Here is a 23,712-nt window from a genome sequence, read left to right as displayed (position 1 = left end):
AGTTAAATATACACATGACTGGGTTTTAAGTATGCTAATGTTAGCTTAATATATGTATAACTTTTCCTTTGTTTATTTTTCTTGACATTTATAGTTTTATTTTCTTCTTACAGTACACAAACAGAGGAAAGTTGCAGTGGTTCAACCAGAAAAACAGTAAGTAATATACTAGTATGTTTGAACAGTTGACATTTGAAAGTTAGAATATCTAGAAAAAGAAATCACTATTTCAGAGAGTATATCTCATATGTTATTTTCTCAGGTAGAAGCATAATTCTTTAATTCAGCTTTTGATAGGTTACATACTTTTACTTACACCATATGCATTTTCTGAAATGGCATTATATACAAAAGGGTAAAATGCCTTCTCAAGATGTTCCCACCAGTTGAGTTTTCTTTGGCTTTTAGAGCCTGAAAGCATTTGCATAAGAGAGGAAATAGAATCTCTGTACTGTTACTTGTTAAGGAAGAGCAAAAATTATAAATTAGGATATGATATGATTTGTCACAATGAAAAAAAACTTGAGGTGGAAGATAGTGGCTCTGAAAGAAAAGGTGCACTCAGGGCTGCCTTTGTGTTCTTTTGGGAAACCCTTTATACCTTCATACATAGCTTTTGAGAAGCAATTTAATTAGTGATGCCTTAAAAATACATGTACATGTGTGTTTCTAAACACTGGGTTTTCAATTCTGTATTAGTTTGCACAAGCTGCCATTAACAAAGTACTACTGACTGGGTGGCTCAAACAACAGAAATTAATTTTCTCCCAGTTCTGCAGGCTGGGAAGTCCGAGGTCAAAGTGCCAACCCGATTTGGTTCTGGCCGGGCTCTCTTCCTGTGTCCTCACATGGTAGGGCCAGCTGGAAGGGAGAGCCAGCCCTCCTAGGTCAGAGTCATGCCTTTATTTACCTCGTAAGAGCTCTGTCTCCAGACACAGTCACAGTGGGGCTTCAGGGAATGAATTTTAAGGGGACACAATTCAGTCTATAGCAAATTCTGTGTAAGTTAGGGCTGCTTCTGTGGCTGTGTGAGTAATAAAACTGACAGCAGACGTGGAGAGAGAGGCCACAGAATTCAGTTCCAGGTAGAGAAGTGAGATAGCAATGTCAGCAATCTGGCCTTGGATTTCTCCTTGACTTAGTTGTCGAGACGGATCCAAAGTTTTAGTCACGAAGTAGTCTAAAAACGAGAAGTTAGCCTTTTTCATTGATTGCTGCATATAGAATAATTCTCTGATTTTTAAAACATAATTTGTCTTTAGTTTTGAAAACGATAGAAGAAAATAGACCCTTATATGGAATGTTTTTGTTCTTTGACTATTGAAAAAGATGAAAAATTTGCTTATGGTTTGAGAATCCCAGAAGGAATTCTATAATTTGTTGCTCACATGAATGAAAGTTGATTTGAATATGAAGTATTACAGACTGTTGGCTCGTTAAACCATGTACATAGTTTTAAAAACAATTGTTAAAAAAATAAAAGTGTGATCAGGGAAGCACCTTCTGTTATACAGTTTGCAGTCTGCCACATTTGCTTTCTTAGATTTGAAGGAAACGAACCTTCACACTTCACTGACCTTAAGGATTATCTTACTATTTTGTTGTGTTATCTTGACCCAGAATACCATCCTCCAGGACTGTCCATGAGGGCCTGAAGAATCAGGAGCTGAACTCCACAGACTCAGGTATAAATAAGTGTATGCAGCCTTATGGAAACGAGAACCTTCTGTTTCTTTTAGTGGACTGTATCTGAAACAGTACATTTGATTTATAGGATGTAGCTTCACAGAGGGGTCTCTTAATGGTGACTTTAAAGACTTATAATTGTCTGAGGTGTGTTTAGTTTAATAATTATCTTTAGGATGATATTTCTGTCCATTTATAATTATAACTATTCTCTCCTGATCACTTGTTGGGTGCCAAGGGCTCTGGAGGGGTCAATATTCTCATCCCTGAGTTTAGATGAAGAACCAGGGGCTTTCTAGGTAGTGCAGTCTCTTAAGCTGGGTGGTTGAGAGGTGGATGTTTATTGTTCTTTAAACACTTTCTGCGATACACACATTATGCTACATATTTCACAATTAAAAAAATAAAGCACTGGAAAAATAGATTGTCCCAGAGGCAATGCCTGATGAATGAAGCAAGAATCATTGCTGGAGGCCAAAGCCTTTTGTCAGAGGGTCTCTCCCTGGAACTGCTCTCAGCTCCGCCTTTGCTGGTTGTATGCTTAGCATCTTGGCTGTGTGTATTCTAGCACAGATTATGCATTTGGATGGCATTTAGTAAATGCCTAGAAAAGAAAAGAAATCAAAGCTCAGAGAGGCCACACAGCTTTATGAATAGATGGGTCAAAATGTAATTCGGGGGGCGCCTGGGTGGCTCAGTTGGTTAAGCGACTGCCTTCGGCTCAGGTCATGATCCTGGAGTCCTGGGATCGAGTCCCACATCGGGCTCCCTGTTCAGCAGTGAGTCTGCTTCTCCCTCTGACCCTCTTCCCTCTCGTGCTATCTCTCATTCTCTCTCACTCAAATAAATAAATAAAATTTAAAAAAAAATGTGATTCGGCTCTTTCTCAAGTTCAAAACTCACACTTTTGTCTTTTCCACTCACTGCCTTCTCATTCTATCTCTTATAGATAGAGGATCAGGGCCTTTTCAAAAAGTGATTATCTTCATTATAATAACCAGTTTGCTATACTTGTTTACTTTTATTTCCTTATGGCTCTTTATAGAACTTATCCCTGTGTTTAACAGGCATGATGACAGTGGCATCATTGTTTTATTCATGATATTAAAGGGAAGGTATTTAAACTTTATCTATTCAATAGGTGATTGGCATATAACTGCTAAAGAAGTAACCCTTTTATTTCTAGTTTTCTAGGAACCTTGGTCATAAACACATGTTCACCTTGACAAAATAATTTTTCCTTAGCATTGGATGATCATATGATTTTTCTGTCTAAGCTTATTAATGTGGTGAATCTCAGTGACAGCTTTTTTTCCTAATGTTGAATCATCCTTACATTGCTAGGATAACTCTTACTTGACCATAATGGTATCTTTTGAGTACCCAGCAGAATAGCATTATTAGTAAATATCTTTTTTAAAATTACCCATTTTTTTATTGAGCTATAATTGACATATAACATTGTATTAGTTTCAGATGTACAACATAGTGATTTGCAGTATTTGTATATATTGCAAAATGGTCACCACAATAAGTCTGGTTAATATCCACCACCACAAAGTTATAATTTTTTTTTCTTGGGATGAGAACTTTTAAGATCTATTCTCTTAGCAATGTTCAGATGTATAATACAGTAATATTACTACTACACTCAGCCATGCTGCACATTACATCCCCAGGACTTATTTATAACTGGAGGTTTGTACCTTTTGATCACCTTTACTTATTTATAACTGGAGATTTGTACCTTTTGACCACCTTCACTCCCTACCCCGGCCTCCGGCAACCACCAGCCTGTGTTCTGTATCTGTGAGTTGGAGTCTTGTTTAAATCCCATATATAAGTGAGATCATATGATATTTGTCTTTCTTGGTCTGATTTATTTCACTTAGTGAGTAAACTCAGGGTCCATTCATGGTGTCACAAATGACAGGATTTCTTTTTTTAAACGGCTGAATAATATTCCATTCTTTATCTATCCATGGACACTCAGGTTGCTTCTATATCTTGACTATTGTAAATAATGCTGCAATGAACGTGGCGGGGGTGGGGGCAGATATCTTTTCAAGTTAGTATTTTTGTTTCCTTCAGATAAATTCCACCCGAAGTGGAATTACTGGATCACAGGATAGTTCTCTTTAACTTTTTGAGGAACTTCCATACTGTTCTTCAGAGTGGCTGTACCAGTTTTCATTCCCGTGGTATACCAGTGTTCTCTTTTCTCCACCTCTTCGTCAACACTTATATTTCTTGTCTTTTTGATAATAGCCATTCTTTTTTTTTTTTTTAATATTTTATTTATTTAGTTGACAGCACAAGCAGGGAGAGCAGCAGGCAGAGGGAGAGGGAGAAGCAGGTTCCCTGCTGAGCAAGGAGCCGATGTGGGGCTCGATCCCAGGACCCTGGGATCATGACCTGAGCCGAAGGCAGACGCTTAACCGACTGAGCCACCCGGGGGCCCCGATAATAGCCATTCTAACAGGTGCGAGGTGATAGCTCATTGCGGTTTTGATTTGGTATCAAAGGTAAGGTGAATTAAAAAAGTAAGGTAAGTCTTTAAAACTCTAGAATTAAGACACTAATATTTCCCAAGTGACTTCAGCCATGTTCTTTTTTGGTTTGTGTTTTGTCATAGTTCTGGTTACCTTGGAAACAGTCTGAGACTGATATTTGCATGCCGGAGTGTCACTGGGGCGTGCTTTTGGGGAACAGCTGCAGGGGCGGAGGGCAGGATTGGGCAGAGGGAGAAGTTGAGTTGCAGTGCTGTTTGTAATAGAAGTTTCTTCCAGCCCACAAGGGAGCCTTTAAGCTGGTGTGGCCACTCAGAGTCACCCCTAGTTGAGGCGTAGTGGCCACACCTTTGTACTCCCTTTTGGTCAGTTATTAGAAGTGGGCTGCAGCTCCCTGTCTACTCACAAAGGGTGGGACCTTGGGCAAGGTGTCTCTCTCCTAGTGAGAAGGTAGGCTGAGGCCAATTCCAGGATAACGTCCAGTTGAGAGCCGTAAGCTGCCCATACTGCCAGCAGGGGGGAGCATACGGGCCTGAATCCTGAAGAGGGGGATCTAGGTGGCAGAGTTCAGATGGAGAAGTGGGCGCCCACATGCTGACCTCTGTGCTGAGACTGCGTTCTTAGTTCCAGAGTGAACATTCTGTGCTTCAGGATCCTATCAGCAGTGGGCAGTGCACACATTCCCTTTCCCAAAACAGTGTCCATCAGCAGGGCTTCTCTCTGCTTTAGTGTCTTTGAATTTTGTATATTTATTAGTGGAATTGCCAACTACGATGAGGGAATAAAAAAACATTATATTGAAGTATAGCATTCACACGGAAAAATAGAGGGGTCTCTATGCCCATGTAACACCCCACAGTACTTACAGAACTTAGAGATGTGTTCATAGCATACTTTCAGCCTTGAGAAGGAATCCCAGGCGTGGGAGGATGCCTACCTCATAGAGCACTGCTGACATGCTAGTTTGGTGGTTTTAAGGGGACAGACTGTAGTTCTGGAAAATGTTCATCATCACTGCCTAGAAACATTCCAGAATAGATTACTGAATAGTTGACTTTCAAGAATCATCATGGGTTCTCATGGGGAGCCTGGGCACTCAGTTGGTTAAGCGTCTGACTCTTAATTTTGGCTCAGATCATGATCTCAGGGTCATGAGATCAAGCCCCATATGGGGCTCGTCGCTGAGTGGAGAGTCTGCTTAAGATTCTCTCTCCCTCTTCCTCTGCCCCTCCCCCTGCTTGCATACATGCACACGTGCTCTCTATCTCTTAAAAAAAGAATCCTCATGAGTTTTTTTTTTTTTAATTCATTTTTTAAGAGTTGTTTTCTTTTTAAAGGCTTTATTTATTTGAGAGAGAGAGAGCGTGTGTGCTGGCTGGGGGAGGGGCAGAGGGAATCTCAAGCAGACTCTGCGCTGAATGTGGAGCGACCCCGAGATCATGACCTGAGCCAAAATCGTGAGCCCAGTGCTCAACCAACTGAGCCACCCAAGGCACCCCATCATCATGGGTTCTTAAAGTCAATCCTTTACTTCCTTTATTGATGGAAGTGTGAGACTCTGAAACAGTGTCATATTAACCCTGAAGTCAGTCTACATGTAATTCAGGCTGTTGTTTGATGTGGGCAGAGTGATGAGCTCTGTAATAGAGTTGTTGTAAGTCTAAGGTATTTCCAGGGCACTCTCAGGCAACGTGTTAAGCTTCAAAATATGTAATTTATGGGCACCTGGGTGGCTCAGTCGTTAGGCGTCTGCCTTCGGCTCAGGTCATGGTCCTGGGGTCCTGGGATCGAGTCCCACATCAGGCTCCCTGCTCAGCGGGGAGTCTGCTTCTCCCTCTCCCACTTCCCCTGCTTGTGTTTCCTCTTTCGCTGTATCTCTCTCTGTCAAATAAATAAAATCTTTAAAAAAATATGTAATTTATGACTTTATATAATGGTGGATATGCTTGCCACCCCCCACCCCCTAGTAATCCAACTTCGGAAACACGGAGTGGAAAATGACTGTTCTGAATATTTGTTTCTCTTCGCTTCCCAGTTATGATTAATGGAAAATATTGCTGTCCAAAGATATATTTCAACCACCGTTGCTTCTCAGGGCCATATCTTAACAAAGGAAGAATCGCTGAGCTGCCTCAATGTGTAGGACCTGGGAACTGTGTTCTGGTCCTCAGAGAGGTAAGGTTCTTGCCCAGGGCAAAAGAACTTGGAAATTTCACAGCAGTCTCATGGACTCATCCGTACAAGGATCTGCATGCCATACATGTGACAATGCTAGGTTTGATCAGAAATGACTCATTTTTCTCCTGTATTGTTCAATGAACCAGACACATCATTACTTTTGCTCCTTCGGGAACGTTCACTTAGGCAGTTCTTCACATAGCATGCTCACCTCTGCTCGTATAGAAAGGGCTTTTGTCAGAGGCTGCCCGAGCATGGCGCAGGGATGAGTGGGAGCATGGTCGAGGAATCAGAGGCTGCGTGGCACTCCCGGGGGGCCGTGTTAAAGCTGCACACCTGCCAGGCTTGCCCAGCTGCCCGGCCAGGCTGCCACGCTCTGTGCATACCAGATGTAAGGACTGCTGGGGCTTTCAGCCCATGGGGTGGCAAAGCAGGGTCTGGGGAGGCCGAGCTTCTGTGTCTTCCAGGACTGGCAAAGGATTTAGAAGCATATGCCAGAGTAATTTTTAATTCATGGTGCCTATTTCTTCCTGACCATAGTGTTTTGAATGTCTGAGAGGGTCTGATTATTGTCTTAGTTGCCACTTTGGTCAGCCGTCGTATCTTGAATATTATTATTTTGTTAGTATTTCTTAATGAATATGACTAGAATTAATCTCCTAAATGACATTCTGGGGGATAACAAGATTCTCATAGTCTGCTTTTCTCATTCCCAACCCATATTTCTGCTTTAAAAATGGAGCGCAGGTCCTCACTTTACTTATCAATGCAGCCTATAAACCCAGTCGTGTCCTTCGGGAGCTGCAACTGGACAAAGACTCTGTGTGGCATGGATGTGGGGAGGTCCTGAAAGCCAAGTAAGTAACCTCCTCTGCCCTTTATTCTTACTTGTCTTTAACAGGCCACAGAGCCCATTCTTCCATGTATCATGTTAGAATAGTTATGTCCTCTCGGTCAGTTCTTCCTCAGCTGTTTGTGGTGAAGGACCAGATTCGTTTTCTTTTGCAAGTTTCCATCCTGTTGTGGGCCAGTACTTTTATAAAATATGGTAAAAATGAATTATAAGAAATAGGAAAATTACAAGACATAAAACACAAGAATAATTTGTTTTTAGATTTAAGAGCCATAAAATTACCTTTGCAAATTACTCTGAAAGTTTATAAACACTTACTCTTGTTTTCTGACCCTGTCAGGGTGACCGTTGGCAGGTGAACCTGGTCCATGACCACACTCTGAGGATCACTGCCCAAGGGTAAAGGAAAGCCTTAGTGCAAGTCACTTTTCTTTCAGTAGTTAGTGTAGAAGTTTCTATTTGGAAACCTTAAACTGAGGAACCAGAAAGCAAGAGCCTCATTTGCTAATATAAAAACCTCAACATTCATTTGTCATAGCTTAGGTGGTAAGTTTGATTTAAGTACAATATGCATAAACTCATTATTTTTAGAATCCTCAAACTATAAGGGACATAGACTATCCTGAGAAGCAAAGATATTTTTCAGGTCTGTGAATGCACTTGATTTTCTCTGGGTAATCGCTAGCCCGGTAAACTTGGTCTCTGGCATCTCCCACGGCAGATACAAAGGAAAGAGCTACCGGGCTACCGTGGAGGTGGTGAAGACCGCAGACCGCGTCACGGAGTTCTGCCGGCAGACCTGCCTCAAGCTGGAGTGCTGCCCTAATCTCTTCGGCCCGCGGATGGTTCTGGACAAGTGCTCGGAGAACTGCTCTGTGCTGACAAAGACCAAATACAGTGAGAACGGTTTTTCAAATTTGTTAACTGTGACAACTGGCCACCGTTTGTATCTTGAAAAGTTTTTATTTTGCAGACATTCACCTATAACACAGGTATACAAACTGTTTCTGAAAAAGGACCAGATAATGAATATTTTAGGCTGTTGGTCATATGATCTCCGCTGCATATTCTTCTCTGTTTTGTTTTATTTTCACATTTAAGGAATACTTTTAAAGATGTAATAGCCATTTTTAGCTTGAGGGCAATACCAAAACAGGCCATGGGCCAGATTTGGCCCACAGGCCCATTTGCTAACTTTGACATGTAGTGTGTGTGTAACTTGGCTATTGCGTCTGGTGGGGTGTGTGGTTCACTCGTACAGTCTGCAGGAACTTAGCCTGTGCCCGCCGTGTGCCACCACGGTCCTAGCGCTGGATGCTACAGTAAAGGGAAACAAAGTCCTGTGCTCACTGTGAATGGAAATGGAAATGACACATCACATGTAATAAACATTGTAGTGTGGGAGACAGATAATAAGTGAACCAATAGAGACAGGTACTATGGAGAAAAGTGAGGCGAGATAAGCAAGCAAAGGAGGGGAGTAAGGAAGGCCAGGAGGTGGGATTGCTGTTCAGAGGTGGTTAGGGAAGTCTTCCTGCCGGGTAACAAACTGAAGGAAGCGAGAGAGCCAGCTGTGCGGACATCAGGGTGAGAGTGCTGTGGACGGGGGGCAGCAAGAGCACAGGCAGGAGCAGGAGCTCGCTTTGTGTCTGCGAGGAGCAGCAAAGAAGCCGCCGTGGTTGGAGGCATCAGTAGTAGGGAAGGGGTGGTTCAGGCCTCACTCAGAACTGTCACAGGAACACCTCATCCCTCTCACTGCTTAGCTTCTTGTATGTGGAATTGCGTGCACGCATGCACACGCATGCACACACACACACACTTACGTCATAGATGAAATTTCCAGTTCGGAGCCTTGTCAAGGCATTGTTGCCCAAAGACAAAATTCTGATCCTGCCTTTCCTTAAATTTTACAAGCCCTGATGTCACTTGGGAGAATTAATACAGAGGAAGATTTTACCTTGTTAAATTTGAAGATTTCTTTTAGGGATCTCTAATCCTGTGCATCTTAAACTTTATCATGCATGCAGATCAGCTGAGGAGCTTGTTAAAATGAAAGTTCTGATTCATCAGGTCTGTGGGTATCTGGGGTCTAAATGTGTCTGCTTTTCCAACAAGCTCCCAGACACTGTTGATGCTGTTGATCTGAGGTCATTTAGCATGATGAGCTTGCTAATCAGTGTTTGAATCGCAAAATCATAGAAGAGTCTAACCTTGTAGTTTCTGTTTATATTTGTTGGATTGTAAACTCCTTAAGGGCAGGGATTGGTGTTAGCTTATAGGGTCATATTCAGCACTTAGTTTAGCAAATTGCAAGTATTAATAGCTAAGTGAAATATACTCTACATACATGTATATCACTTTGAGCCTATGGAGGATATGCAGACTTTATTAGCTTTTTGTCTAAATTTATTTTTCTAAATGATATAAGCCTAGACTTTAGGAGAGAGTGTTTGTGATTTTTCCCAGTTAGTAATTTGAGTGTTACCAAATAGATTTATATCCTGTACAATCCATTTTTTTTGCAAAAAAATTACATTATATTTGTTTTTATGTTAATATATAACTAGGATATATATTTAGAGCTAGAATATATATGGTTCATTTTTAGATTGTCTTTGTATTCTAAAATTTATATGAAAATGTACAGGATCTAGAATAGCCAAAAGAATCCTGAAAAAGAATAAAGTTGGAGAACTTACTGTGTCTGCCTTTGAGTTTTACCATAAAGGTAGAGTAATTAGTAGTGGGGTGGATTAAATAGTCACACAGAGTGATGGGACAGAACAGAGGGGCCAGAAATAGACCCAAATTTATGTGATTAAATGATTTTCAGCAAAGATGAAAAACTTAACAGGGAAAGGAAGTTCTTTCAACAAATGGCACTGGTACAATTGGTTTTCCAAATTAAAAAAAAAAAAAAGCAAAACTCCTTGGCTCCTACCTCACTATATATTAAAATTAATTCAAGGTATATCATAGGCCTAAGGTAAAAGCTAAAACTATAAAGCTCCTAGAAGAAAACAAGAAGGGTATCATCAAGATCTAGGGGTAAGCAAAGATTTCTTAGGAAACAGAATGCACTAACATAAAGGAAAAAAATCACCAAAATTAAAAACTTCTGCTCAGAGAATCTCTCCAGGATGTAGTAAATACTCCCACAACTCCATAATAAGAGAAACTTGGAAGCTAGAGAAAGCTGATAGTTGTATGAGATTGTGAATATGCTAAATACCACTGAACTGTACATTTGAAAATGGTTAATTGTATGTTATGTGACTTTTACCTCAATTTTTAAAAATTTAAAAATAAAAAGAGAAAATGTTCTGGAATTAGATAGTGGTAATTGCAAACATACTGAATACACTAAAAATCACTGGATATGTACAATTTAAAATGATGGATTTTATATTGTGGATTATATCTCAATAAAAAACGTAGAAAGAGAAAACCATTTTAAAAATGAATAAAAGACTTGAATAGGCACTTCACAAAAAAGATAACATACATGGCCATTAAGCACAAGAAAATGTGCTCAATATCATTAGTCATCAGGGAAATGCAAATCTAAACTATAATGAGAAATTACTACATATCCACTAAATTGGCTAAAATGAAAAAGATGGACAGTCCCACAAGTTGGCAAAGGTGTAGACAACTAGATCTCTTACACATTGCTGGTTGGAGTGTCAAATTATGCAACCCTTTAGGGAAATTCTTTGACAGTTTCTTTAAAAGTTAATCTACATCTACCGTATGATCCAGCACTTCCATCCCTAGGTATTTACCCGAGGAAAATGAAAATATGCCCACTAAAAGCCTTGGACAAGAATGTTCATTGTTGAGCCTTCCTTTTGCAACAGGCGTGGGTCACGCTTTCGCTCGCTCTCTTTCTGCCGCCATCTTGGTTCCACGTTCCCCTCACAAAAGGCCTGGTGAAGCCACAGAAACCGTCCCTGCTACAGAGCAGGAGTTGCCACAGCCCCAGGCTGGGACGGGGTCTGGAACAGAATCTGACAGTGATGACTCAGAACCAGAGCTTGAGGAACAGGATTCCACACAGGCAGCCACACAATAGGCCCAGCTGGCAGCAGCCGCTGGAATCGATGAAGAACCAGTCAGTAAAGCAAAACAGAGCCGGAGTGAAAAGAAGGCACGGAAGGCTACAGGGGTTACAAGAGTCACTACCAGGAAGCGCTGTGAATTGTGCAAGACTGTTGAATCTCAGATCTGTACCTCTGAAACAAATAATGCAATACATGTTAAGAAAGAAAAAAAGAAGAAGAAGAATGTAGCAGGAGGGGAAGAATGAAGGGGGGGAAATCGGAGGGGGAGAAGAACCATGAGAGACGATGGACTCTGAAAAACAAACTGAGGGTTCTAGAGGGGAGGGGGTTGGGAGGATGGGTTAGCCTGGTGATGGGTATTGAGGAGGGCACGTTCTGCATGGAGCACTGGGTGTTATGCACAAACAATGATCATGGAACACTATATCTAAAACTAATGATGTAATGTATGGGGATTAACATAACAATAAAAAAATTTAAAAAAAAAGAGTCACTACCAGGAAGTCTAAGAATATCCTCTTTGTCATCACAAAACCAGATGTCTACGAGAGCCCAGCTTCAGATACCTACATAGTTTTTGGGGAGGCCAAGATCGAGGATTTAGCTCAGCAGGCACAACGAGCAGCTGCTGAGAAATTCAGAGTTCAAGGTGAAGCTGTCTCAAACATTCAAGAAAACACACAGACTCCAACTGTACAAGAGGAGAGTGAAGAGGAAGAGGCTGATGAAACCTGTAGAGGTTAAGGACATAGAATCGGTCACGTCACAAGCTAATGTGTCAAGAGCAAAGGCAGTCCGAGCCCTGAAGAACAACAGTAATGATATTGTAAATGCTATTATGGAATTAACAATGTAACCATCTGAAAACGAGGACTTTTTTTGGTGTTTCAAAAGAATAACTGCAGCTTGGTTTGAAATTTGTACTGTTTCTATCATTAATAAAGTTATGGCTTCTTGTTGGATGAAAAAAAGAACGTTCATTGCCAAATAGTAACAGCCAAAACCTGGGAACAGCCCAGGTGCCTGTCAACAGGAGAATAGTTAAACTAGTATGTTCTGTACAATGAAATGCTGTTCATCAGTAGAAGGGAATGAAGTATTCATACACACAGCAGCATAGGTGAAACTCAAAAACATGCTGAGTGAAAGAAACCTTGTCCAAGAAGCATCTTGTTCCATAGATGAGGCAAAACTAATCTATACCGATGGAAATTGGAATGTGGTTGCTTCTGGTGAGGGGGACTGACTGGGAAGGGACCCTGGGAACTTTCTAGGTTGATGGAGATGTTCTATATCTTGATAGAGGGAAGGTTATTCAGGCTTATGCATTTGTCAGTACTAATTATACTGTACATTTAAGATCTGGACAGTTAAGAGTATTCCCTGATACAGAATTTAAATGTTAATCAAATACAGTGTACCTGTTTTCTGCTGTGATAGTAGAATCTCTTGTGGTGTGAGGTGTACAAAAATCGTGAAGCTACTTCATTTTTCTTTGTCCTTCACATTTAGCACACTATTATGGAAAGAAGAAAAATAAAAGAATTGGGAGGCCACCTGGTGGGCATAGCAACTTAGCATGTGCCCTGAAAAAAGCCAGTAAGAGGAGGAAGAGGCGGAAAAATGTCTTTGTCCATAAGAAGAAACGCTCCTCGGCATCTGTTGATAACACTCCAGCAGGCTCGCCCCAGGTATGAGGTCTGTGATGTACCTGTCCTGTCTGGAAGCCAGGAGGTCCCTGCCGTCCAGCACAGACACAGAAGGGTGACCTGCGGGCCTTTCTAAGTCAGATCCCGGCCCAGCAGAAGGTGGTTTGTGGCCCAGGAGCTGATTTGTCGTGAATTTCAATGAGACTTTTCTCTCCGTTTCCTCTAGGGAAGTGGGGGTGAAGATGAGGATGATCCAGATGAAGGGGATGACGATTCCCTGAGTGAGGGCAGTACATCTGAGCAACAGGACGAGCTACAGGAAGAGTCAGAAATGTCAGAGAAAAAGTCGTGCTCTTCCTCTCCCACCCAAAGTGAGATCTCTACATCGCTGCCTCCAGACAGACAACGGAGAAAAAGAGAGCTTCGCACTTTTTCGTTTTCTGATGATGAGAATAAACCTCCTTCACCAAAGGTACCCATTTTTAAAATACAGTGCCTTTTATTTCTCTCTCTAGAATTTCCCTCTAAAATCTGATTTTTTTTTAAGATTTTATTTATTTGACAGAGAGACAGCGAGAGAGGGAACACAAGCAGGGGGAGTGGGAGAGGGAGAAGCAGGCTCCCCGCCGAGCAGGGAGCCTGATGTGGGACTCAATACCAGGACTCTGGGATCATGACCTGAGCCAAAGGCAGATGCTTAACGACTGAGTCACCCAGGTGCCCCTCTAAAATCTGATTGTTAGTGATGTGAGCATTCCATTTATTTCAATACAGGCTTCAGTTGAGTTTCCCAGGTCTCTCTTAAAAGAATTCCAAATTCAGTGATTTACTTGCATTGCAAGGATTATTTGGAGATCAACTACCTATCAGAAAGAAGGTCTCTCTGAGTAGCTGCTTACTTTGAGTTAAACTAGAAATGAAACTTTTTTTTTAATTTATTTATTTTATTTTTATTTTTTGAAACTTTTTTTTTTTTAGCTGTAACCTGTCAGTTTAGGGAAAACTGCTTTTTTGATATTTTTGATAGATGGTTCCGTAGAAATAAGTTATTTATCCTTTTGATTCTGGTGAAGCTATTTTGTTTGGTATATTTAATATATACATATATGTGTATTACATAACGTACACACTACAAGAGTGGCAGTTAAGTCACTGTTTTAAAACTGGGTTGTGTTTTAAATATATTGCCTGAACTGAAGCAGTAAATGATTTCTCCTGATGATTTAGGTAAGCCTTCTTTTCTTCCGAAGTAGCATCCCATTCACTGCATGCCCTACCAGACAGCAAGTCAAGATAGACTAGGGAACAAATAGGAAACTTAAAAACCATTTTTCTCTGTTAAATTGTCCGAATTATTTGTGCTGGAACTTTGAGATAAATTCTTCCCCATTGATACTTCTTATTATAAAAGACAACCATTTCCTGAGTATCTAGTGTATGTGGACCTTGGCCATCTTTGCTGGGAGAAATCATGCCCTAAAACCCCTTTAAATCCTGCCTCAAAGGGTTATGAATTTATATAGAGAGACTTTTTTAGAATAAAATAGCTCTGACACCATTTGGTTTGCTTTGTTGCGGGCAATGAAGGAAATCAGGATTGAAGTCGCTGAGAGGCTCCATCTGGACAGTAACCCCCTCAAGTGGAGTGTGGCGGACGTCGTCCGGTTCATCAGATCCACCGACTGTGCTCCGTTAGCGAGGATATTTCTAGACCAGGTAAGTGTAGAGACCTGTGAGTTTTAGTAATTTGTCTCTTTAGCAAAGGACTATGGGTGTAATAGCGATTTATTTACAAGTCTGAGGAAAACTGTATCTATCCAAAAGAAAAGAAATGTAGTTCCCCTTTCAGGAGTCGTAGAAAGAGGATTGTAAGAGGTTGTGATTCCGACTTCCCCACATTTGAAGCGAATGATCATTGTGTTGCCATTTTTCTCAAGACTTTGTTTCTATCCCTCAAATATTTAAATGGCTTAAAATCAAGCATGCAGTTCTTAATTGTGCTCTTCTTTTCCAAAGTAATGATTTGCTTGTTTTTAAGAATAATTAACATCTATAATATGTTAGGCTCTAAAGTGGCGATCAGTTTTAAGGCAAGTTTTCTGAAACAAATAGTCTGTGACCTTAAACAAATAAACTAATTTTTTTTTGATAATTGGGGAGATTCTAAACTGAACATCTTTGACGAGCTCATCAGGCTTTTATGAATGTTACAGAGTAGGAAAACGTTAAAGTTTATAGTTAATATTTTCTTTCAGATTTAGAAAGCATCCTCTAAAAAGATGTTTCCTTTGGTACATTTAGTAGCCACTTACAAAGCTAGTTTGTTTATTGAATTTCTGCAGAGCAGAAACTGTAGAATGGATTCTTATCCTTGGTAAAAGTTTATCCTTAATTCTGAAGATTCATTAGCATGGAGGACTGCCGGGGGCACTTGGAAGAAACTGTGTGATGCTTATGTTAAGGGGGAAAGTAAGGAAAGGAAAGTGCAGGGACTCTGATTTTGACCCCAGCCAAAGGGAACGGGGGCTGTCTTGATTGAGCTGCCATCCATGTGCACATCAGAGATAATGCGTATTTTATGCTTTAACAGGAAATTGATGGGCAGGCCCTGTTGCTCCTTACCCTTCCCACTGTTCAAGAGTGCATGGACTTAAAATTGGGCCCTGCCATCAAACTCTGCCACCACATAGAAAGGATCAAGTTTGCTTTCTATGAGCAGTTTGCCAACTGAGAAGGACAACCGAAGTGCGCTGTGTCTTCGAAGCACAAATGCAGCAAATCCTTCTCGCTGCTCTACCCGCGCGGAGCTGAGTCAGCCCTGGGGCTCCGGGCCCTGCAGGGGTCGGCTTGCTGTCTTTGCACTTTCAGGGAAGGAGGACCCACACTGAGGAAGCAAAAACTGCACAGAAGTGGCTCTCCTGCCAGTGGAAATGTGGACATCTCTTGGTCAGCAGATTGCAGTTTTAAAAAAAGAAGGGTTGTGAAGAAAAGACTGATGTAAGAAGCAGCAGCATTTCCAGTGGTGTGGCCTGAAAACGAAGAATAATGTAGGCTGCTGGAAAGCACCCTTATGGTTGTTTTCTTTTTGTTCTGTTCCTTCCCATTGTAGATTGAACTCTGTTCTCTGCTTTCTCTTTCTTGGAAAGAGAGGACATAGCTTTAAGTCAGCACTGATTTGGGACTGTGCCTAAGGCACATCAGTGCTTCATTGTCATTGTGTTTTTAAGCTTTTTAAATTAAAACAGTTCATTTCGGGGATGATGACGTGGCTCTAGGGTTTTGAATGTACAATCACACTTTGATCCATTTTAAAATCTATTCTTAGGAGTTCCTTTGTTTACTACCTCTGTTGATGATTGAGCTTACAGCCATGTATAAGGTTTTTTTGTATGATGCCATTTTTAAGCTACATGAACACTAAAACTATGATAGAAGCTGGAGAAAAAACAAAACAAAACACTGTTTGCTCTCTTAAAAATACCATGTGAGCACTTATACCAGTTCCTGGCCTGATCTGAGAACCCTGCTACATGGTTTCCTGCCTGGACCCAGTGTGGGCTCCCTGTTAGGTGGTCTCTCAAAGATTGTGGGTATTTCTGTTGAGTTGCTCTCTCCCCATCAGTCCTCAGAGGGACTTCAGTGGCTCTTATTTTTTGTTTACTTTCCTCTATAGCTGTCTGTTTCATTTCGAGAGTCCTCACTTTGGGTGAAAATCAGTAGGTATTCCTTGGGCCCACAGGAAAACCCATTTCCCTTTCTTTCTCGGTGTCTCCAGGCAGAGAGTGTAGAAGCACAACAGAGAAAACATTTTGGGGGGTGATGCAGAGCATGGAGTTTCTGTAACAGTGCGTCCTCATGTCCTCAGTGGCCGCATAAAGATTGAGAGGTGGTTAAGGATTCTGGGAACCTCTTTGCCTAGTCACATTTACATGTCCTCTTAGTGAAACCTTTAAATTGAATGTAATCTATAGGCTGAGAATTCCCACTCAACGGCTCAACAACTTGGTTTTCTTTTAGGTGTTTCTTTTGGCCCAGTTCAAGCTGACATGAAACTACAGGCAAATTTTCATTTAGGATTGCACTGCTAGCAACTATAGAATAATAGCATTTGCTGTGCTGTTCCAGCCGGGAGGAATGAGGAAAGGTGCACACATAGATTGCTTCCTTTAAATGGTTTGCATTGCTGAGTGTTTTGGGGTTGGTTTTTTTTTTTTAATTATCCTAGTTACCTCCAAATTTATAACTTAATCACTCATCTTCAAGATTTTAAAATGTTTTAAAACTACAAACTTGGTGAATTCTAAACATCTATACAAATATAATATTATTACAAATTTAAACTATTGATTTTTCCCTTTTCTTCAGAACCCTCTCCTGCTCCCAACAGTTTATGGACCTTGGCAGACATTCTGTAGTCTGCACCCTTTCTTCACTGGATTATTTATGAACCACCTTAATTCAAGCCCTCCAACCAAACCATATATTAAAGCATCAATTCTTTGCTTAGGTAACCACCAGATAGACCTGGAAAGAAGCTTCATTTAAGTAAAAGTTAATATGTTTCAACTTACTCAGAGATCCAGTTTTTAAAAATGTCATTCTATGCCTATGGAAGAGAAGCATATATAAGATGCTTGGGAACAATTAGTGTTAAGTACATGGTCTTGGGGCAGGGGGTGCGTAACTTACACAATTAAAGTTCCTGAGACCTCAGCAGTTAAGGCACTAAGGCAAAGGGAGTTCCTTGAAGAAGATTAATGTTTGTTTTATTTAGGGAAATGAGATTTACTTCCTATGAAAGAGAATTGACCAAGTGCAACAGTGAATACGTTAAGTTGTCTCTCTTTCGCCTTCTCCAAAACCATACATAGGTAAAGGGGGCAGAGCCCCTGGAAAGGTGAAACTCACGGCCCTGAGTAGTCTTGGATCTGGATATAGTCAGGGCTCGGCTGGCTCCTCTGTGTACCGTGATTATTCAAGCTCAGCTTTCTCTTAGAGAGAAGCCAACTCTAAGTTGGGTTTCCCTTAATAGTTCTTGCATTCTCATGGTGAGATACAGTTTCTCAGGCAACTGCATTAAATAATTATATACCCCCACCCCCCACTCCCAGGTATTAAATAAGAGAAGGTAATTGTTTGGGAATTTGGCATAGGGCATTTTTTTTTTTTTTAAAGTATACAATTTAGGCTCTATTTCCCTCATAAAGCTGCTGGGGCTTGGCTGGACAACAGTGACAGTCTAATTCCTCTGATTCTGAAACAGATTTTAAACCTGATAATAACTCACCATGTTGGGGTAAAATGTTTATATATTACACATGGATACATGAACTTTGTTTTTTAAAGGTTGATACCCTCTTAAGAGAGATACATTGTGAGGGGCTGCATTTGTCTGAATTTCACCTTCAGCTGGCCCCACAGCAGCCTGAGGTCAGGAAGTTTCCATGATCCATTTTTTGATCCTGAATTGACAAACTTGGAAACAGGTGAATGGACTATATAAGCCTCCTGGACCTTGAAGTTGACCGACCACTCTTAGCCTATGTTAGTATGTTAGGGAAACCTTTTATTGTACATGAAGATTTGCTGTGACATTTTGACTGTATTTTGTGGGCTTCTGGAAACTATGCTGTTTTCGTTTGTAAACTGCCCTCATCCTTCTCAGTTGGAGAGTTGAGGTATCTAACGCAGGGGATGCATTACTGGGCCTTTACCTATATCTGCCTTTCTTTGGCGAAGTAGGTGACTCCCAGCATGTATGTTGTAGATGCATGAGGTCAGGGAAGGATACTTAGCAACCTCCGGAAGAGATGGGCTTCTTGGTAAATATTTATTGAATTATGATAGAGGCAGACATGGAAAACCAGCTCAGAGCTTGGCCTTTATATGCCTCTTCTCCTGGAAGTAAAATTATTCTCACTGTGAGAGAGAAGGCCTTGGACCAAAGCTTCCTGAGGACTTGAATATATTTTACTCACTCTCTTTTATTAATTCCGTCACTAATGTGGCATCTGAATACAGATTAAAAGCTTTAGGAGGCCTCAGCTAGGGCAGGACTCAGAACCATTCCCCTCTGGCAAGCCAAAAAGTATTTCTGGGGGACACGCAGAACATTAGGAAATCATTAACAGTAGGTAAGAATTATCTAGATGGGAACTTTGGGAAAACTCACACACACTTATATTTACTTGACACCTATCACCAAAGACTTATATTGAAGACCCCGTTCACTGATTTGATTGATGCCCACGGAAGCTCTGAGAGAGATGTTAGGAGCTTAGTCTCGACAGTGGAAACACGTCCTGGGTTTGGGCACTGATCCTGTACACTAGGGATGGAGTGTGTGTGTGAGAGTTCAGAAGTGTTCTGTGTTACCATTTGGCCTTAGGAAGATGAGGGAGAAGACATCACTAACAAGTGAAGTTCCCCTTTTAAAATGTGAATGTCTTTGGTCCTGGGTCCACTGAAAATAATCACGTGTCACGGTCATGATGCTATCTCAGAAACTCTGTAGAACAAAGTCCCCTGCGAAGCCAAAAAGAAGTCAGTCCCTTTCATGCAGTTGTAACTCTTCCATGACTTGATTCACTTTACAACGTTCTGTTAGTGAATTTTGATGATTCTCACCCCTTGTGTGAGAATGTACATACTTTGGAAATTTGAATCTGTCCAAGCAAGCCACCTATGGACTTGGAGTTTTTGCAGAAGAGTTCTAAACTCAGAGCCCAATCCATGGTTCTGGTTCTAAACCTTCTCACTTGGGGTTTCCTCATACTTGCCCCAGACCACAGGGTAGCCTTGTTTCTGAGGGCAGCCTGCCAGGGTGAAGGTATAGAAGGTGGTGGGCAGTAAATGCATTGGAGGTTTTCTTGCTTCTGGTGTTTCAGAACTCTTAGATTTTTCACAAGAACCAGCAAAACCAGGAGAGGGGGAATGGAGAAACAGGCCTAAAACTCCCTCCCCTTATGTCTTTTCTGACTTACCACACCATTTGGGTTTGTCCTGGTGCTATGGCCTATCACAAAGGACTGTTTTAAAAGAGAAACAACCTACAGCCTTGGTGGACAAGTCCTCAACACCAGCAGTCAAGTGTGGACCCTGATCTATTTTTGGGGACAAAGGATGATACTGCCTAGTGAGATGATGCCACCATTGCTAATGGGGGTGCCTGTACTCAGGATGTGTGGAAACTCAGTCCTGAGGGGTTTCTACGCGGTTTAGTTAACCTAACTGCATGCCTGACTTGGCAGAATGGAGGTGGGCAAATAGTGCTGGAAGGATGAGGGTAGGCTTTGGGGGTAAATCAAGTCACAAAGCAGATGCCTGAAGGGCCCGTACAAAGGTTAGGCAAAGTTAAAACTGACAGTTCCTTATATCCTTTTGCAAGAAGGCTCTAGGGAAGTGTAGTTGGAATGCTTCTTGTGAGATTTTAAAGTGCTCATTTCTTTTCCTCTTCCTTTCATCCTTTTTTTGGTTGAATATTCTCTAAAGACAATCAGAGGCCTGCTAGGGTGGGACTTCTGGCTGGTTCCAGCACTGTCCTTGGGCCTCTTTCTGATACTGAATTGTTGGAACCGATGCACTTTGTTTATGCTATCCTTTTTTTTTTTTTTTTAAGCTGCTTGTTTGGAACAAAATGAAATGCATATTGCATTGTATCCTTCCTGCTTGCTGTTTTTCTCAATTTTAAAAGTTATGCATTGAGGATAAAGTATAATTAAGGAGAAATATGCACAAGAATACCTATTAAAATAACTACCATCAAGTTTGATGGGTATAACTTCAAGGGATTAAAAAATAACTATTTTGGATGAATATTTTGCGTGGGGTTTTTTTGTAAATAAGAGTGTATAAGAACTTGTGGTATATTATGACAGTTTTAAGTGGTTGTAAGAGAATTAAAACAGGTCTTAAGCTATGTTTAACTTCATTTGACAGCAAAGAAGACATCTTGGCCTGAGTAAATCCTTCAAAACTCTTTCCAGTGGGGCCTCAGAATCATCTCTGAAAGGAGGAGAAAGTTCCTTCCTACTTCAATAAAATGTACCTTTCCAGAATTCTCCCCCCTCTCCTGTCGTCCGATCTTTACCCTCTGGATTTGGGTACTTTAAAATTGCAGTTCAGGAAAGGTAGGAAGAGCAGAATTTCCCCACAGCGACCTTGCTCCTGGCATTGGGGAATCTGCCCATGATCTCAGAAGAATGCTTCTCATTTGTCTACATTTGCTTTGGTACAGCAGCAACGGGCCTTAAGGATCCCTCCACATCTGGATGTGCAGAGCAGTGCTTTGTCAAAAACTTCATTCTTCAGCTCTATGTGCAACTTTCCTTAAGCTGCCTATATCTTCAAGCAATTAACAGTCTCCTTATGCCCAGCCCACAATCTCTTCTGCTTTAAGTACACATCCTCTCATTTGTTTCCCTCCAAACACGGACTATAACTGTTGAGCATCCCCATAAGAGACCTTCTTAGATTTAAAGACAGTAACACAATTTTCCCTGACCTATTTATTTTCTTAACCTGATTTTCTGTATTTTCCCATGGTTAATACTTGTGGAGAGTTTTAAATTTTATAAATTAAAATTCAGTTTAATTTAAAAAAGTGTTGCCATGTTCTCTGTGCCAGGCACTATGTTGGATTCAAGGGTGAATAAAAACCAGTTCCCATCCTCAGAAGGCTCACACTCGGCTGTGAGAGAGAGACGTGTACAGCCACCTAACGGAGCAGTCAGAAAAGTTCTAGTGGAGCAGTATACACAAGGTCATGTGGAAGCCCGCTGGGGAGAGGGAGGTCAGGCGGGCCTCAAGCACGAATAGCAGTTCATTCAGCAGGGAAAAGGGAACAGTGGTACATGCAGCTAGAATGCCATTTAAGACACAGGAGGTGTGAAGTGCATTGTAAGAGAAGGATCTAAGGAGCCAATAGCATTTTTGTTCTCTGCATAATCAGGTTAATATTCCTGTCAACCAAGAAAGCTTTTGTAAGCATTTAGCCCATTGGAATTCCGAGGTGGCTATCTTTTAGTATATGTGCTGCCGAAGCGAGCACCAAGGTGGCTATCTTTTAGGGAAAATTTCCCTAATACAGTTTTTCTTGTTCCACAAATGTAGGCCAGTGTCTACTGGAGTAATACCATGTGTACATGGTCATTAAGTGGATGCAGCAAGAAGGCTAGGGACTGGAGAGCACCAACAAGAAGTGTCTGGAGAAAAGCCAGAGGGGGCTGGGAAGGTAGATGGGAAAATAGGGACTAGAGGCCCTGGTAGAGGTAGGGAGCTGGTTCCAAGGAGTCAAAGGATTAAGGTGGGAGTAAACATACATGTGTGGAGGGGGACCTTAGAGATTCTGGCAGTTACCAACAATTTGGCTTTATGAAGCATGTTCAAGACGAACAAGATGGGGACATGTTCCCATGTTTTCGGTATAAACCTTGTATATTTCTAAACGACAGCGATTGGATTAAAATGACCATTTACATAATGTTTAGGGAAGAAAAAAGGTCGACTCGGGCCTGATTGACGAATGGAGGATAAGCTTTTGGTCACAATATTCGTACTAACAAGGAAAGCAGAAGGACGCCAAACGTCTGGATTGGAAGGAATATGCCTGTGTGCAGAGTCTTGGATTGTTTTCCTCACGGCATCCTTCGGAATAATCTAGGCTGCTAGCTGAAAATGCACACTATTCCGCCCTGTCTCAGAACTACCGAATCAAAATCTGAGGGTGGAATCCAGGAGTATTTTTAATAAATTCTGCAGGGTATGAGCGCTTCATCTTGGAAAGGAAGAGAATTTAGTCGCAGATGTTCCCGGCTCCTGCCTTCCCGACCTGGAGCCCGGGGTCCTTGGGCTCACTCCCACCCGTACAGCCGCGCTCACCTGCTCCGCTCTACCTGTGGCCTGGACGCACGACCCCGCCCCCACGCCCGGCCGGAGTCCCGCCCATGGGGGGTGGGAAGAGCTGGAGCGGCCGAGGCCCGCCCCCACGCCCGGCCGAGCCAATCAGGCGCTGCGGTCTCAGACGTCGGGTTACGCGCGGCGGCGAGTGGGCCGCGGGGCGGAGGTACCGGCTCCTGGCTTGGACTCCCGGCCCGGAGCTCGGCGGCGCGGGCCGCCGCAGGCAGCGAGGCCGGGCGGGCGGGCTGGCCGCGGCGCCTGGCGCCCCTCCGCCAGGCCCGCCATGCAGGGCCCCGCCGGGAACGCGAGCCGCGGGCTCCCGGGCGGGCCGCCCTCCACCGTCGCGTCCGGGGCGGGCCGCTGCGAGAGCGGCGCGCTTATGCACAGTTTCGGCATCTTCCTGCAGGGGCTGCTCGGCGTCGTGGCCTTCAGCACGTTGATGCGTGAGTCCCGGACCCCCGCCCCTCCTGAGGCCCTGTGGGACCACCGCAGGCCCAGCCCCGCCTCGGGGACCCTCCTGCCCGAAGAGTTAAGGCCTGGGGCCCCGGGCCCTTTGGCGGGGTTGCCTTCTGCCCGCGAGCGCAGGCTGGGCATTCCCAGACTAGCGGGAGCTCCCTCCCCCGACCCCGGGTCCTGAGTCTCTCGCCTTATCGCGACAGCCTTTAGCCAGGGGTCACCCCTTCTCCTCTCCTACAGCCCGCACACGCCTCTCTCCCGAGATAACTGCCTAAAACTCGCCCCCCTGCTACCTTGTCATCGCGAATGAAGGCTACTCCACTTTCCAGCCTGGGGCCATGAACCCCCAGCTGGAATAATCCTTTGTGCCCCCTCATAGAATCTCTTCCTACCTCCCTTTCGCACTTTGAACCCGCATC

General features: G+C 42.5%; 2 protein-coding genes and 1 pseudogene across 5 annotated transcripts in view; all 3 read left to right on the top strand.

Moving 5' to 3' along the window:
* The window catches only part of SFMBT1 (Scm like with four mbt domains 1), a 126,595-nt gene extending 105,100 nt beyond the window's left edge, over positions 1-21,495 (top strand). For all 4 annotated transcript variants that reach the window (XM_032411465.1, XM_032411467.1, XM_032411464.1 and 1 more), the window contains 9 exons: positions 114-156; positions 1,621-1,685; positions 6,232-6,371; positions 7,122-7,231; positions 7,949-8,124; positions 12,804-12,982; positions 13,167-13,412; positions 14,528-14,656; positions 15,531-21,495. In XM_032411465.1, the coding sequence (XP_032267356.1) occupies positions 114-156; positions 1,621-1,685; positions 6,232-6,371; positions 7,122-7,231; positions 7,949-8,124; positions 12,804-12,982; positions 13,167-13,412; positions 14,528-14,656; positions 15,531-15,671 (1,229 nt within the window). In that variant the 3' untranslated portion in view covers positions 15,672-21,495. The remainder of the gene's footprint in view (positions 1-113; positions 157-1,620; positions 1,686-6,231; positions 6,372-7,121; positions 7,232-7,948; positions 8,125-12,803; positions 12,983-13,166; positions 13,413-14,527; positions 14,657-15,530) is intronic.
* Positions 10,579-12,262, top strand: LOC116636639 (annotated as a pseudogene).
* Positions 21,496-23,120: 1,625 nt separating the features above from the next.
* Positions 23,121-23,712, top strand: part of LOC116636635 (store-operated calcium entry regulator STIMATE) — a 51,311-nt gene continuing 50,719 nt past the window's right edge. Inside the window, exon 1 of the mRNA XM_032411462.1 lies at positions 23,121-23,280. Coding sequence (XP_032267353.1) covers positions 23,121-23,280 — 160 coding nt within the window. The remainder of the gene's footprint in view (positions 23,281-23,712) is intronic.

The sequence above is a fragment of the Phoca vitulina genome, unplaced genomic scaffold (assembly GCF_004348235.1).
Source record: "Phoca vitulina isolate PV1807 unplaced genomic scaffold, GSC_HSeal_1.0 scaffold13, whole genome shotgun sequence".
Lineage (NCBI taxonomy): Eukaryota > Metazoa > Chordata > Mammalia > Carnivora > Phocidae > Phoca > Phoca vitulina.
Note: the sequence above shows the minus strand (reverse complement) of the source record. Positions and strands in the feature narration are given on the sequence as shown.